At 36.3% G+C, this 15,705-nt stretch overlaps 2 protein-coding genes across 5 annotated transcripts; one reads left to right on the top strand and one right to left on the bottom strand.

Annotated features, from left to right (window-relative positions):
- The first annotated feature begins 433 nt into the window (after nt 1-433).
- On the top strand, nt 434-5,282 carry ecrg4b (ECRG4 augurin precursor b). The gene is made up of 4 exons (XM_053498582.1): nt 434-543; nt 1,644-1,691; nt 4,217-4,374; nt 5,043-5,282. Exons 1-4 carry the CDS (start codon nt 474-476, stop codon nt 5,190-5,192), a joined length of 426 nt encoding a protein of 141 aa, XP_053354557.1. The 5' UTR covers nt 434-473; the 3' UTR covers nt 5,193-5,282.
- Nucleotides 5,283-5,337: 55 nt separating this feature from the next.
- st6gal2b (ST6 beta-galactosamide alpha-2,6-sialyltranferase 2b) lies at nt 5,338-15,481 on the bottom strand. 4 transcript variants are annotated; one of them, XM_053498581.1, is made up of 7 exons: nt 14,079-15,333; nt 11,985-12,646; nt 10,475-10,572; nt 10,250-10,351; nt 9,718-9,892; nt 8,401-8,446; nt 7,542-7,721 (listed from the first exon to the last, which is right to left on the bottom strand). In XM_053498581.1, the coding sequence occupies exons 2-7, from the start codon at nt 12,601-12,603 to the stop codon at nt 7,685-7,687; spliced, it is 1,077 nt and encodes a 358-aa protein (XP_053354556.1). In that variant the 5' UTR covers nt 12,604-12,646; nt 14,079-15,333; the 3' UTR covers nt 7,542-7,684. The 4 variants fall into 4 exon arrangements, with proteins under 4 accessions (XP_053354554.1, XP_053354555.1, XP_053354553.1 ...); XM_053498579.1 differs by lacking the exons at nt 8,401-8,446; nt 14,079-15,333 and adding an exon at nt 15,352-15,481 and having other exon boundaries at nt 5,338-7,721; XM_053498580.1 differs by lacking the exon at nt 9,718-9,892 and having other exon boundaries at nt 5,338-7,721; nt 14,079-15,334.
- Between the last annotated feature and the right edge of the window lie 224 nt (nt 15,482-15,705).

Raw genomic sequence — 15,705 nt, 5'->3', positions numbered from 1 at the left:
CTCAAAAAAAAAAAACAGTGTTAACAGATTATACACCCACCATTCACTTTGATACTGTTCACACTCAAACCAGCCCATCTGGTAACAACAATCACGCCATGAACAAAGTCACAGAGATCACACTTTCCCTTCTTCTGATGTTTTATGTGGACATTAACCAAAACTCAAACCCTGTATCTGCATGATTTTTTTGCTCAGGAACGCTGACACATAATTATCTGATTAAATAACTCCATTAATACAGAAGAAGGTTTACAGATGTTCCTAATAAAATGGCAGTAAGCATATTACATTCCAAGTTGGAAGCTACAGAAGCTTTTAGCTGCATTCCTTCACGGGCAGTGGCAGGTTTTATTCAAATAGGAATGTTTGCCCCTTTGTCCTGAGGGCTAGTCTTCCTATAGCCTATATTACTTAGTATAGTATAGTTTAGCTCACACCACACAGATCCAGCAAAGCTACAGGACAAAGACATGAAGCTCTACGGCGGTTATATAAAAGCTTTGCTCTTTCTCATCATCTTCATCCTTTTCAACACCTCAGGTTTGTTAATACCTCTAAAATAATCTCTTGCTCAATTTTATTTCCTCTTTTAAAATATTTTTTCCTCTGCTGGTATGCTTTTTCATTTGTTCCCATTTCCAGTTCAGTGAACACTATCAGAGTTATGCAGAAATTGTGGCTTAGGATTTAAACGACCACTTAAAACCTGACTGTTTTTTTTTTTACAAACTGTGTATAGTATTATCATAATAAAAGACAATCCAGCGAAACGTATTAGCACAGATTTAGTACGACATCTTTAAACCCTGTTGTTGGAATTGAAAAAAACTTTCTTTGCTGCTGGGGAAAAAAAAAACTAGAGGTTTGATAGCAAAACATTCTGCTATGTTGAAATAGGTATTTACTTTGTGCTGTTGTGCATTTCCTCATACCTTTTATGCATGTGCATGTAGAGAAAGGCCTTGAAAAGAATGTGTTTACATTAAACGTATTACCTATTTTTAGTATCACCATTTCCATATAAAAGATGACAGCTGCAGTAGGACAATTGGGAATTAATGTAAAGTAAAGATTCTGGGGCATTAATATTATAGTATTTTGGTAATCAACAAGCTGGAAAGTTTAATGTGAACCTCTAGTTGCGTAATAAAACAAGTAAAATTGAAAATGCATCTTAAGAGATATTAAGTAATTGAAACTACAAGTCCAGATCCAGTAACATGTCCTTGTAGTTTAAGGGATGAAAGGATGTTTGGTTTTCTGGAGTATATCAGGGGAAATGGAACCTGGAGCATTGGCTAGGATTGACACAAATATTTTAAATGTGCAGAACATTTAATTCTCTAGGGAAAGCATACTGTGCGAGCCCCAAGTATTGACCAATGAAATACATGCATAATGGTAAAAGCAGCAATACCTGATGATGAGTCTTGTCATCCATACAATACAACTTTATAAGACTTAAACTATGGTGTTTCATAGATCACTCCTTGACATGAGGATAATCACTAAATTGAATAAATGCCTATTTTGGATGATCATGCTAGGTGGCAAGGTCATGTGAAACTACAATACAGTGGTAGGAAATAATTCAGAGATTTTATTACAGGACTAAACAACAGTGTAATTGTTTGTTCCAGGTGGATCAGGTGAAAGTACACTGAGCAAGATACTGAAGAAAAGAGATGGTAATGTTTCAGCAGCCACTTTGAGCATAATGTTATATACACACTACCGTTCAAAAGTTTGGGGTCACTTTCTAACTCCACGATCGCCCTGATTTTTATTTCTTTCTACATTGTAAAGGAATGCTAAAGGCATCCAAAGAATGCATTAATCTCCTTTGAACAGTTAGTGGTGAGATGTTTCTGCTACTTCTGCTCTGTAAAGACTTAATAATGCCTCTAATCTGAGGTGCTGTTAATTGGTCATTTTTCAGGCTGATAACTCTAAATGAACATCTTGTCTGTGGCAGAGGTAGGTTTTGGTCTCGCCCTCCCGGGATGGCCTTCATGAGAGCCAGTTTTATTATGGTGCTTGACGGATTTTGCAAATGCACTTGACAATACTGTTCTTGCAAGAACTATTACTGTAAGGCTGACCTCTGTGTCTTATAATAAGAACTAACTGTTCTTTTTGTTGTTGTTACGTAATTATCTAATTCCATATGTGTTTATTTTATAGTTTTGAAATCCCCAGTATTGTTGTAGAATGTAGAAAATAAATCACTAAACAAAAACAAAGAAATTAGCAAGTGACCCCAACCTTTGTTACACTGTGTGTGTGTGTGTGTGTATATATATATATATATATATATATATATATATATATATATATATATACACACACACACAGTATATATATATATATATATATATATATATATATATATATAGCCAGAAATATAATGCTGATATGTACACTGATCAGCCACAACCGTTACTGTTTTTCTCAGTCGCTTTGGTACATTTCTTACTAAAAAGAACTAAAATTATTTCTAGGGAAAAGATTCTTACAATGCTGCATTGTGATATAATGAACACAGATCATGTCGCCTGACAGACTGGAAAATCTGGAATTGTAGAACCGCATCCATGGCAGCCTGGTATTTTTGAGAGCTGGTTATTAGTTAATAAAACGCTTTAAATGTTACTTTCCATTAGTGAATTCAAGATTGAATTTAGAACACATTTACAGGAAAACAAAAAAGATGTCTAATAGGAATGTATAGATATATAGATTTAAATGTCAAATTATGACAACTAGTTTAATCATTTTGCATGTAATGATGTATAGTATACAATGAACTAATTTCTATTAAACAATTAAATACATTTTTATCAACATTACACAAGCAACTGATAATGTAGAAAACAGCAGACAGCTGTACATAATCATTTGCATGAAAGTGCCAAAACATTTGCAATTTGTTAAAAAAAAGAGAGAGAAAAATAGCTTTTAGGCATAAATGACTAGATGATGTGAAGTTTGTACATTTTCAGTTTTGATTTGAGAAAAGTGAAGCAACTGAGAGCAGCTGGGAGAACCCCAGCCTGAAACAATGAAATGTGCTTATATTGAAACACACTGCCAAACCAAAAAATGTGCATTATATTATATTATATTATCTATTTTATGGTCTAGTATTATAATTAGACCACCTTTAGCTTTGGTTATGGCACATACCATAGTGGTCACTTCTTGTGTGAACATGCATCCAGATGATCCAAAATGATTGCTCATGCATCCACTCTCTTGAGTCCAGGAAGAGACCCGTATCATCAGGGGGGAAAAAAATGCATTGATGGCACACCCTGGTGATTCAGAACATTCAGGTCATCACCTGACATGACATGATGACATGATAAGTGCATCGGTTCATGTGCTTCCCTTCTTACATTACCATGCTAATTATTCTGAAAATGGTTCTGGAGTCATCAAACCACACAACCTTTTTCCATTGCTCCAATCTTCATGCTGTCCAGCAAATTGTACCTGTTTTCCCCCAAGTAGTGTCCCTAATAAGTGGTTTTGGTCTTAGCTCCTCAAAGCAACAAAGCATGAGTTTTTTTTCCATGTGTTCTGACTTCAGCTTTCGTTCACATGGAAACAGGAACAGGGGGGGAAAAAATCACTGTTTCTTTAAGGTACATGTGATAAATAATAAAATCATAATCTTAAAGCAAATACAGAAGTAATAAAGTCAGCAACCTTTGAGCCCGGAACAGTTATGAAAATAATCTGTAGCTGCTATCTGTTATCTAAAAGATAATTCTAGTATTAGGACAAAAGCACTTCTGCGTCTGTCTCTTTAGGTATAAAGTATATATTAACAACATGGACACCTCTGTCAGAATGTAGTCGAACAGCATTTCAGGTAATGTAGTGATTTAGAAGGTCACCTCAGAAAGTGATTATTTAATAAATCTCGAAAGCCATTAAAGATCAATTTTATTCTTTTGGATTATAAAAAATATTATATTTAAATCATTTAGGGTGGATTTTTCCTACACATATATTGAGACAGGAATTTGATTTATCTGTGCTTTATGCATAGATTTTGGAGCACATTTTGTTCTCATATTATTTTCCATGTTCCAGGTCTTATTGTGAGATTGATCTAGCAATCAGTATAATAAAGCTAGAAAATCTATAAAAAATAAAACCTGTCAAACAGAACCAGTGAATGCAGTTCTCAATATTCATTTCACAGTCCAGCGCAGACCTGCAGGCGAACTTGTGATCCCACAGGTTAAAGCTAAGGAATTCCTATCAGCTATCCGGAGACCTCGGAGAAACCTGTGGGACCGCAGCCGTCCAGATGTCCAGCAGTGGATCCAGCAGTTCATGCACATGGGTTACGATGAGGCTGTGAGTTTAATCAAATCGTTCAACTTTACTATGTTTAAAAGTAAAAACAAATCTAATGAATATCCAAAAAAAAAGGAAACTTTTTGCTTTGACCCCTAAAGTGCAATCAGGAGAGAGTAAAAACTGCCATCTGGCAGGCCACCACAAAACTCAGGAATTCCAATCCTGATCATCCTCCCCTCCTCTCCTGCTTTATATTGTTGTGCTGTTTTATTCTCAATTCTAATTTAATTCGAATGTGATCAAGAAAAGCTCATTTAAATTAATGCTCCATTTTTGGTAGATTATTGTTCAATATATGATGGCACGGGCATATCACCAGACTCAAATTTGTTAAAGTGTGAAATAATCTTTACACAAGGACTGGCCACTACATTGCAGGCCAAATTGCTGTATATTAGAGTGTGCGACTGTTTTTTTTTACTTTTTTTTATAAATACGTAAACATTTTTAAATCCCTACAGCTATGAGCAGGCAGGATGACACAGACAGCACAACATAAGCATTAGACATGTCTGCAGGGTGTGCAATTTAAAGATGCCTCCTAACTTACTGAAAATGCCAAATATGTGATTGCTGAGTGCAAGGGAAAGGATATTGTACACTTTGCAAAAGGAACTTATAAAAAATATTTAATCTAATATTGACATTTTGCTTCTTATGTACAGAGACTTGAGACAGATCTGGCTTACTGGATGGACCACGCCAAAGCTAACGATCAGGGTCGACAGCATCATTACGATGAGAACGCTGCAATGGCAGGGCAGGATGCCAGCGCCATCAGACATGGAGCCAATGTCAACTATGATTATTATTAATCATAATCTTCAAATTAGTAAATAAGTACTTCTTGTAAATGAGTATTATTGTTTTCTTAATACAGCACGGTAAATAAATCTAGGCCTTTATACACTTCTCGGTGTCTAGTGATGCACATTTCAGACGTGTATACGCTGAGTCAAATTTGAGTGTGGAACGTTTTAATCATTTGTTTTTCCTATGGATAGATTTATTAAAACCACGGAGAATGAAATTGGGTTCACATTTGTGCTTTATGTAAAAAAAACAGCTGAAAATTAACTGATCATTTTAACCACATATTCAAGTTGCCCCCAGAAAAGTGCAATTAAGGAAAAAAAAAAACATGACTCCTAGCAGGTAAAATAGCAAGGCAGGAACTGAGAAAAACAAACAATAAACATTTTGATTAAGTACAGGAAGCTAAACTTTACAAACTTTAATATATCATGAAATCATAAAATGTTTTAACAAATGGGGGTGATCTTCAAAACGTAGTTAATAATATGAGCTAAATATTCTAAACTTCAAGAATATTTTGCATATGGGTGGACAAAAAAAATAAATATGCTTATATGCTTAATGCCTTACTTAAATCACAATATTGGGCAAAATTTTGTAAATCAAAGAAACATAGTGTACAATCCTAAACAACTGCTTCCCTGAAATAAGGTTGCACTTTTTAAATGACTATACTATAAATGAATGTGCATTCTTTATATAAATGTTTAAAAAAAAAAAGGTCAGTAAGTGAACTGGTGACTCTAAGTTGTTCCTAAGTGAGAACGAGTGTGTGAGTCAGCGTGGGTGTGCAACATCATGTAAACATATTGACTTATTCCCATGCAAAAGACTGGCATCCCATTCAGAGTTTATTCCTGCACAACTGCTTCCAATGTTTTTGAATTATCCCCCATTTTGCCTACAGCAGCTTCCAGTCACCTGGTGCGGACAAAAATACTGAGAAATTATACCCAAGTTAAAGTACAAATGAAGTTTTCAAATCTTGATTAAAAGTAAAGACATATCAACAAAAAGTCTAATCTAATCTGCCATTAGCAAAAAAAACAGGTTACCTTATTTGAATATAATCATGTTATATTAGCAAATATTTGCAAAGGAGAGTAGGTCCAGAGGCGCTTAAACTCAAGCTCCAAACTGCAGTATGCTGGTTTATTCCATTTAAGAAAAACAGATAGCTTTACCTTTAACTATATTATGTAGCATGAGAAGGTCAAAACCTTTTTCTCTATGTTGATGAATTTAATTGGATACAATAAATTATGAATTATAGGTTGAAACGGTGGAGAAAAATGTCATATACTCTTTTATATGTGATAAAAAAGTATCAGCGAGAATAAAAGGAAAGGTGTACAGGAAAGTGGTAAGCGTCACAGTGGTGAGACCAGCGATGCTCTACGGCTTAGAGACAGTGGCACTGAAGAAAAGGCAGAGTTGGAGGTAGCAGGGATGAAGATGTTGAGGTTCTCTTTGGGGGTGACAAGGATGGATAGGATAAAAAATGAGTTCATCAGAGGGACAACCCATGTTAGATGTTTTGGAGACAAAGTCAGAGAGGCCAGACTGAGGTGGTTTGGGCATGTTCAGTGGAGAGATTGTGAATACTGTATATTGGTAGAAAGATGCTGGGTATGGAACTGCCAGGCAGGAGGTCTAGAGGAAGACCAACGAGGAGATTTATGGATGCAGTGAGAGAGGATATGAAGTTAGTTGGTGTGAGAGAAGAAGATGCAGAGGATAGGGTGATATGGAGGAAGATGATTTGCTGTGGTGACCCCTGAAAGGGAACAGCCGAAATACGAAGAAGAAGAAGAAGAAAGAAATATGACTGGATACTAAACCTTGATTTTTAGTGAAAGGAACTTTAAAGGTTTAAGTAAAAATATACATTTAGCAGACGCTCTTATCCAGGGTGTCTTACATTCTTATCTCATTATACATCTGAGCAGTTGAGGGTTAAGGGCCTTGCTCAAGGGCCCAACGATGGCTACTTAGTGGTTGTGGAGTTTGAACCTAGGAAATTCCGAACCGTAGTCCAATGCCTAAACCACTGAGCTACCCCTGGATATATAAGGAGCGTATGTTTTTGAACATTTATTGGAAAGGTTTTCACTTTTAAATAATACTCAAGAAAAGTAGAAATACACCAAAATATATTTCGTTCCTTTCGAAACAAAACTAAAACTTCTCTGGTACTTTCATATTTCAATTTGGCCATTTCTTTTTACAAGTTTGTTTTATAGGAGCAGTGGATTTATACTGGTCTCTTTATTACACTTCTTGTCCTGAGCAGGTGATCTGATTGAACCCTGGAAGTGTGACTTTGCCCTTTGTCATAAGTTCATCCAAAGACACAGTGCTCATTGTTCTGATGAAGAGCTTCTCATAAAACAGTGGGTGATATGCTCCTAGGGTGCAGGCGAAGTCATGGTACTGCTCATAGTAGTGACACAGACTTGTGTGTCTTATAGATGGGATGAACTCGTAGACATCAACTTTCTCGCAAATGCTCATCATCAGAATGATGCCTGGAACAAAAGAAAATGAAAATACTTGTCATTATTTTGTGGAGGAACAATTGCAAGCCTGTTGGTAGCATCTTATTTTCTGGAACAGTATTAATATATTAAATAGAAAAAGGAAATCTCATTTTGTTTACTGTGCCATCTGCTTACAGATTTATACACACATGCACACATGCTTAGTCAACTTATTTAGAGCTATAAACAATGTACTTTGTGTATTGACATATAATTAAATAAAACTCTGGTTAGAATGAACAGGATTGCACCCGTGACCCTGCGGCTGTCATCAAAGCAAAGCAATCTCATCAAAGGTCAACGCAGCTTTATTGCAAACAGAGGAGCAATAATGGTAATGAGGTAGCACAGTGGCTTAGTGGTTAGCAGTATCACCTGGAACGTTAGAGGTTCAAATCTCGCCTTGGGCCTGTGTACATGTACCCTGACTGGCATTTCCGAATTGTCCGTAGTGTATGACAGACAGTGGGTTTTGGATTATTGTTTATATTTTGCTTTTTATTGGTTAGATTTTGAGATGGTTATTTTTTTTTACATGCCAAGAATTTATAGATCTTTAGGTCAGGTTAGATCAGGTTAGGCGAATTGGCATTCCCAAATTGCCTGTAGTGTGTGAATGAGTGTGTGTGCTGGGATGGATTGGCACCCTGTCCAGTGTGTACCCCACCTCGTGCCCCAAGTCTCCTGGGATAGGCTCCAGGTCCCCCGCGACCCTGAATACAGGATAAAGCGGTATAGAGAGTGAGTGAGTGAGTAATTAATATATTGATATATGTGCTAGAAATAACACAATTGTAACATAATTATTAGTTATATACACTGCCTGGCAAAAAAAAAAAAAAAAAAAAAAGAGGTTTCAGAAGGGCCCGCATAAAACAAAGAAAACAACTTTGCTGAAATTGCAGTTATTGAGTTAAATACTATCTAACGCATTATTAAAACCTGAGCTGATGGTGTAACATTAACTTTACTGAAGTAATGAAATCATGAATGACTGGGATTAGAAATCACTTAAATGCTTGGTTACATCAAAGCTAGGTTTAATAACGAAAGTAAGAGCAAAATGCTGTGTGGCCATAAGAAAACCACTTGTTATTGAGGCTTATCAGAACAATAGCCTCACTTTTCTAGGGAGCATAAAGATTAGACATTGGAGCAATTGAAGAAAGTCTTGTTGAGTCCAGATTGACCCTATTCCAGGGTAAGAAGGGAACCGCATAAAGCAATATCATGCATACTTATATCATGCAAAGTGCCTACTGTACAAACCTCTGGAGGCTGTGTTATGTTCTGGGGTTGCACAGGAACATTATGTGGCAATAAAATTAAGTCAGCTGATGAGATGACCTGAATGTACTGTACTGAATGACCGGATTATACCCTTTTTCCCTTCCCAGGTGGCACAGGCATATTCCAGGACTCAAATTATGAAAGAATGGGTCTGACAGCATAACAAAGAATTTTTACACATGGACATTCCAGGTTAAATGTCAAATTAAATATTATTGTGTGCGAGCAATATAGCAATTGCAAACCATTGTTTCAGATTCAGGCGGCACAGTGGTTTAGTGGTTAGCACTGTCGTCTTGCACCTCCAGGGTCCGGGTTCAATTCTGTGTGTATAGAGTTTGCATGTTCTCCCTGTTCTTGCTGGGTTTCAGCCCAAAGACATGCAGACTGGCATTCACAAATTGCCTGTTATGTGTGCATGCATGTACCCTGCAATGGATTGGTACCCTATCCAGGATGTACCCCACCTTGTGCTCTAAGTCTTCTGTGATAGGCTCCAGGCCCATCACAACCCTGTATACAGGATAAAGCAATATCTACGATGAGAGAGTGTTTTAGATTTTCAGAATCTTTCTAATGGCTGAAGTCAAATTTCTGGTGGGATCATCAGAATGAGACTCCAAAAGAGTTAAAGAAAAGTCTTTTTTACATCTGTGCAAATCATTATATTATTTTATGTAGATGTGAGTCTAACCTATGAACCCAGAAGAGGGTGGATTGGGTTGGACCTTCTCTTCTGTGTTCCTCTGGAGAATGTTCCAAAGGTTCCAGAGGTAGTTTGGGTGCAGGATGTAGAGGGCCTGTGATGGAAATTTCTTTCTGTGTTCGGTGAATGCTGTGAACAGGTCGTGATCTGGCCTCTTGTACCACTGTGAAAATCCCAAGAGATGTGGAAAGTAATAACAGATCTGGGATTTTATGGGAATATTTAAATAAAACTTCACATTTAGTGGGTCAGAGGAACTGGGCATGAGTGTATGGTCGGGAACTAGCTGTATCATTTTCCTGTTTCCTTACTTCTGCCTAGAACATTGTGAAAGCTTTGTCTTTAAATCACAAATACATTTTAATATCAATAGTGAGTTGTGTTTAATGCTAGTGATTTTGGATACAGTTATGAATTAGAAAGTGAAAATACATGATACTGCATAAACCTGGATTTGCCAGGATAAATATTGACTGTTTCTTGGCATATTGACAGATGGTCACTTTTGGTTCTTACTCACCTTTTCAAGGTTGCCAGAATATGGACTAGGGTCCCATGCCACAAGTGTAATATTCTTATAAAGATGACTGTCAGCAAACATATGCTGTGGATTAGCCATAATCTGTGAAATTAATGTAAAAATATAGTATGTTTAGTTAATTTTTATTAACGGTCCCTCCCTAGCTCATGTGTATACTGTACAGTATGTGTATGTAAGAGACAGGTAGAGTGAATAGAGGTCTACCTGTGAGTTGATAATGCGTAGGGTGGTCTTGTTGCCCACATCATTCTCATAGCCCTCAGTGGGAGCAGCATTGAACCGAAGCACTGCATCATGCGAATCTATTGATACAAACACTCATTTATTAATTTTTTACTTCATAAAAAAGCCCAAAACTAGCCCAATATTCCTATAACACATTAAACTAGAATATATATATATATATATATATATATATATATATATATATATATATATATATATATATATATAATATGTACACAAGAGGTATCAAAAAGTTTCCCAGCGGAAGCATGTTTAAATTACATGAGGATTGTTTAGACTGTTCTGTATGACACACCAACAATAGCAGCGATGTTGTGGGTTGTTTTCTGACAATTATCATCCAAAATTTGCAGAATGGTTTAGACATTTTCAGGGGTTGAGCTCGTCTTAATGCATCTTAAAGGACTCGTTGCAGGATCGCTGTAAACTTGAATCATATGAAACATCTCTGTGGCAGATTTGCTCAAACTCACACAGAATTTCAAGTTCTCTCTTTGTTCTAACTTGCTGTACATGATGAAATAGTACTGAGCTAGTGGTGTCCCACAAGGCTCAGTACTTAGTCCTCTTCTGTTCTCCCTACTATACCCGGTCTCTTGACGTGGTCATATCCTTACACAGCTTTTCATATCATTGTTCATGCAGATACCAAAAAAAAAACTCACTCTCTCCTTTCCTTCCACAGACACTCAGGTTTCAAATTCACATTTTATTTGTCACATACTGTACACAGTCATACATGGTATGATATGCAGTGAAATTATTCCACCCGCCTCTCAGTATGTCTGGCAGACATCTCATCTTGATTAGGTCACAATGACTGTGTGGAAATTCTCTTACTTTGACTATTATACATAGTTGTGTTTGTTTTTTATTTTACAATGCAATGTTTAAATGCAACTTTATTGTTTCAACATTGCAACGTTTAAGTGGTCTTCATTCATGATTTGTTCCAACTACTGTATATTGCTTTCATGAAAACGATGCTTTAGCACTATCCTTTCAAATTTTTTTAAGTAGAAGCACTCTTAGCCCAACTCCAGTAACAAAACTCCTTAGTTGTTTTCTTATGTTGATATAGGCCAATGATTTGACCATTCTGAAATGGCAACTTTTTCTTTTATCCAGAAAGTGTATTTTGTATTTATACACTGATATACATTTATTTATTGTTTGATTAGAATGTCAAATGCATATGGACATAACTATTAAGTGTTGGTCAGTAATGATATATTCTTCCTTGATATCCAAAATATATGCTGTAACAATAAGGTTAATCAACACTTAGAAAAAAAAACCTGAAGCAAGTCACATACAGAGTGTTTACCACATGGAATACGACTGTAAACAGTATTAGTTTCTATTGCTGGAATAATGATAGTCTCTTGACCCTCTAGTATTTCTCAGGGCTTGCTTTAAATTATAAACATAATAAAAAATACGACTTTACTTAACACTAGCCACTTACCAATTTCCCTCCCAAGGGAAGATTTAAGAATTGCACCAGCAGAGGAAACAACAGCACATGTCTTGTAGGGGCCACCAGTGGCCTGTTCCAGAGGTTGACGAGGTACCAGCTTCTGCCATCCCAGACTGGCAAAGGGCTCCTCATTCCCAGTCAGTGTCCTAAGCTGTTCATTCTTTAGCTGGCACAGGATCTTCTTCTGGTTTGTCTTATTTTTTAAGTGTCCTGTATAGGTCACATTGTATTGGTTGATATCAGTATATTGCTTCTTGACTTTCTGAAGATATGAACTTAGCATGTCAGAAGATGCGATGCCCATCCATAGTCCTCTAACCACTTTAGCTGCCCAGATGATACGCCAATTTAAATTCTTCTGCATTTCAGGAAGGACAATAGCTCTGGAACGATGATGATCTTTGTCCTTCACTTGTTTAGTCGTGGTGCTGTTTTCCACATGGTGGACATAAATGGGCCTCATGCTTACCTGGGTGGAAGCTGAGTGTATAAAACTGGGAAGGGAAATCAAGTTGGAGTTTGTGTTCTGGTAGAAGAAAATAAAGTAGAGCAGCACCCAGGCTACAATACCCGATAAAAACAGTTTCTGATGTTTCTTCTTCTTCATACTTGACTATACTGTCAAGCTAGACTCACCTCAACATTCTGTCCTGAGAAAGGGAAAGGAAAGAAAAATATTGCCTTATGTCCATAGACTAGGTTTAAAAATAAAAACATATGATGTTTGGTGGGATTTACCACTGTTAGGCTGGATAAATGCCATCCAAACAATTAAATTGCAATGCTACCAATTTTATTGAAGACATGGCTCAAACATTATGCTATACAGCCTGGCTTTCATTTATAAAATATCCACAACTTTATGCATACCTAATTTTTTTCTTGCATAGACATGCATGGTTTTCCTATCTCTGTCTGCAGATCTGTCAAGTGTTCTACTGGTATTGTACATCATGCTAGTGTTGACACAATAAGCAATGTGTGGGGAAAAGTGTGGACGTCAGACATTGTTGTTTTTGTGATTTAATATGCTTCAAGGGCATATATCCACTTTTGACTTTGCAATTCTAAATATGCAGGTATGCATCCTTACGCAATAGTCATAATAAAAGATATGCAAAACAAAAATGATAGGGTCAGAAGTAACCACACACAACAAATAAACAGAATGTCTTTTTAGCAGCATTATGGTTGAGGTTTTGGTTCATTCCTCCTCAACAGCTTCACACACACACACACACGTAGCATGCATCACGTTTCTTACATAAAACGCTTGAGCAACTTTATTGTGTTTTAACTTGAAACTAACTCCACCACAGTGCTTTCGTTACAGTATTCCACATAGCTCTGTTAACGGTATAATATGGTGTTTGCACAACTTCCAATTCGTATTTCACAGTACATATCATGGACATTAAGAGATGCATACCTGTACAGTAATTCATTACTTTCTTTTCTGCCATAGCATTGGTGTATGTGTGTGTGTGTGTGTCTGTGTATGTGTACATGCTACAGAAAACAAGTTTTGTGTGATAGCTTTTAAACTACTCCCACACTTTATGCAAACAACATCCGTTTTTTCATTCCTCTCACACTATTTTTAAGTTCCTCAAATATTGGTCAAAGTGTACTCAAAAAATTTTTATTTATTAACTTGGTCAGGGGTGCCAATACTGATTCAATTTATGTGTTTGTTTGTTGGTTTATTTAGTATTTTAATACATGAACCCCGCTATTAATTAATTAACTAATTTTTTTATTAAATATTTTTTCAATTTGTGGTAAGGAGTGCTCCGACTCTATTTTAAACTCATCTGAGCAACTTTAATACTCTGCAAGCTTAATATGAACCCCAAAAGTGGCCTGGCACAGAATACAATGCACTGGAAGTATATTAAATAACTAATATTTCTCATATTTTTGAAATTTTTTTCTTTCTATTTCTTTATTAAATTATCATTATAATATGTTTGATCTAAATTCTGTCCTCTCCAAAATTAAATTCTAATGAAACAAATTACAAACAACAGAATGGGTTTTTTTGTACAGCTTATAAAGAATATAAAAGATGTAAATGCTTACCACAGGCACGGTGAGCAATGCCAACTATGAGGCATTTTTCATTAGATCAGGAGAAAGAAAAGGAGAAGTATATGATCACTGTAACATGGTTTATCATCTTCATTGTGACAATCATCCATATCATTAAGAAAGACTCAATGCAGAAACCAAAATTGTCCACAGAACAGAATCTTGCTTATTTGAAGTAAAGACAAACAACACATCTATGAGCTCGCTCACTGAGTTGCAACAGGCAAATGACAGCAGCGTGCCAAAAATCTTTTAGAAAACCACCTGCAGCAGATCCTAACTGCGTTTAACCATATAAACAGGAAACACAGACTTTACACCAACCACAAGAAGATGAAGATTGTCCACAGATCATCACCAACTGGGACAAATCAAGTAGAACCATTGAGGCAACTCAGCAAAACAATTCTGCAAAATGTGTTGCACTTTCCTTATCGTTCCTCAATTTTTGACTTTAGACGAGACTATCTTCAGACTATCTTTCAAAATAGTGTCATCTATTTAGACACCAAAATACGTACAAGGATAAGTCAAAAACTATTCATAATCTGGCTGTAAAATCTATTTCTATTAACTTAAAATAGATATAAAAACATAATATCTTGACCTAATCTTCTTGCTTTTCAATAACTTTGTCCATCTGCTAACAAGCTTTTTTTAATTTCCTTATTAAAAATGTCCTAGGCTGAACTGCGAGTTACGAATGCACAGCTGCACAACAATCTAAGCTGTCTTCACTTTTATATCAGAAGTGAATCTTCGTGCTCGTAGGGGAGCAAACAGGCGAAAGTCCAAATGAGCAAGATCAGGACTACTGAAAAACGGAAGAGTAGTGTTTAAGAACTAGGTGAGAATTAGCACAGCTCTACGTGGTTTTGAAGGCAGCCTCAGTCATTAATATTACGGCAAAAAAATAATAAAAATTAAAATCACAAGTTTTTGGTGATTTATTTGGCCAAAACTATTTAGAAAGGCTCTATAAGCTTCGGAACGCATCACATGTCTTTCTGCGAGTTTATTTACCAATAATGATGTTACCATGGTAACGCAACGACTGTGTTTGGGGCGGTTTGAGGTAAGCTCGAGTCATGCGCCCGCGTGCTCATAAACCTGTCAAAAAAGTCTTCACGCACACAGCAGATGGTAAAGCATGGTAGGATAAACGTACTTTTAAAAAAAGTTGCTTTTAAGAAAATGAATACTAAATAAACTATGAATTTAATAGAATAACATTTCAGCTGTATGAAGGAACAGTCACACTCACCTGTTACTCCTCTGTAGCATAGTTATTAACGGCGTCGTGATTTGAGTAGCGTAACTTCAAGAATATACAGTATATCTAATTAGATGTCGTTCTGTTATCACTTTTGGCGCTCTTGCAAGAGTTTGCTTTCTTTCTCCGCTTTCTAGGTTTGTGCTCGAGATTTTTAACGCGGGAGAGGGCGGGACTTGCCGGCTGTCTGTCAACTACTGTAGATTCGATCACAGGGACCTTTATAGACTGCACATGTAAGTTGAAGTTGCATTATTACATGGAGAGAAATTTTTTCTGATCATTCTTATCTTACGAGTCAAACCGCTTTGTTCCCATTTTGGTCAGTCCTATATTTTTTTCTGA

Source organism: Clarias gariepinus, chromosome 6 (genome assembly GCF_024256425.1).
Source record: "Clarias gariepinus isolate MV-2021 ecotype Netherlands chromosome 6, CGAR_prim_01v2, whole genome shotgun sequence".
Classification (NCBI taxonomy): Eukaryota; Metazoa; Chordata; class Actinopteri; order Siluriformes; family Clariidae; genus Clarias; species Clarias gariepinus.
Note: the sequence above shows the minus strand (reverse complement) of the source record. Positions and strands in the feature narration are given on the sequence as shown.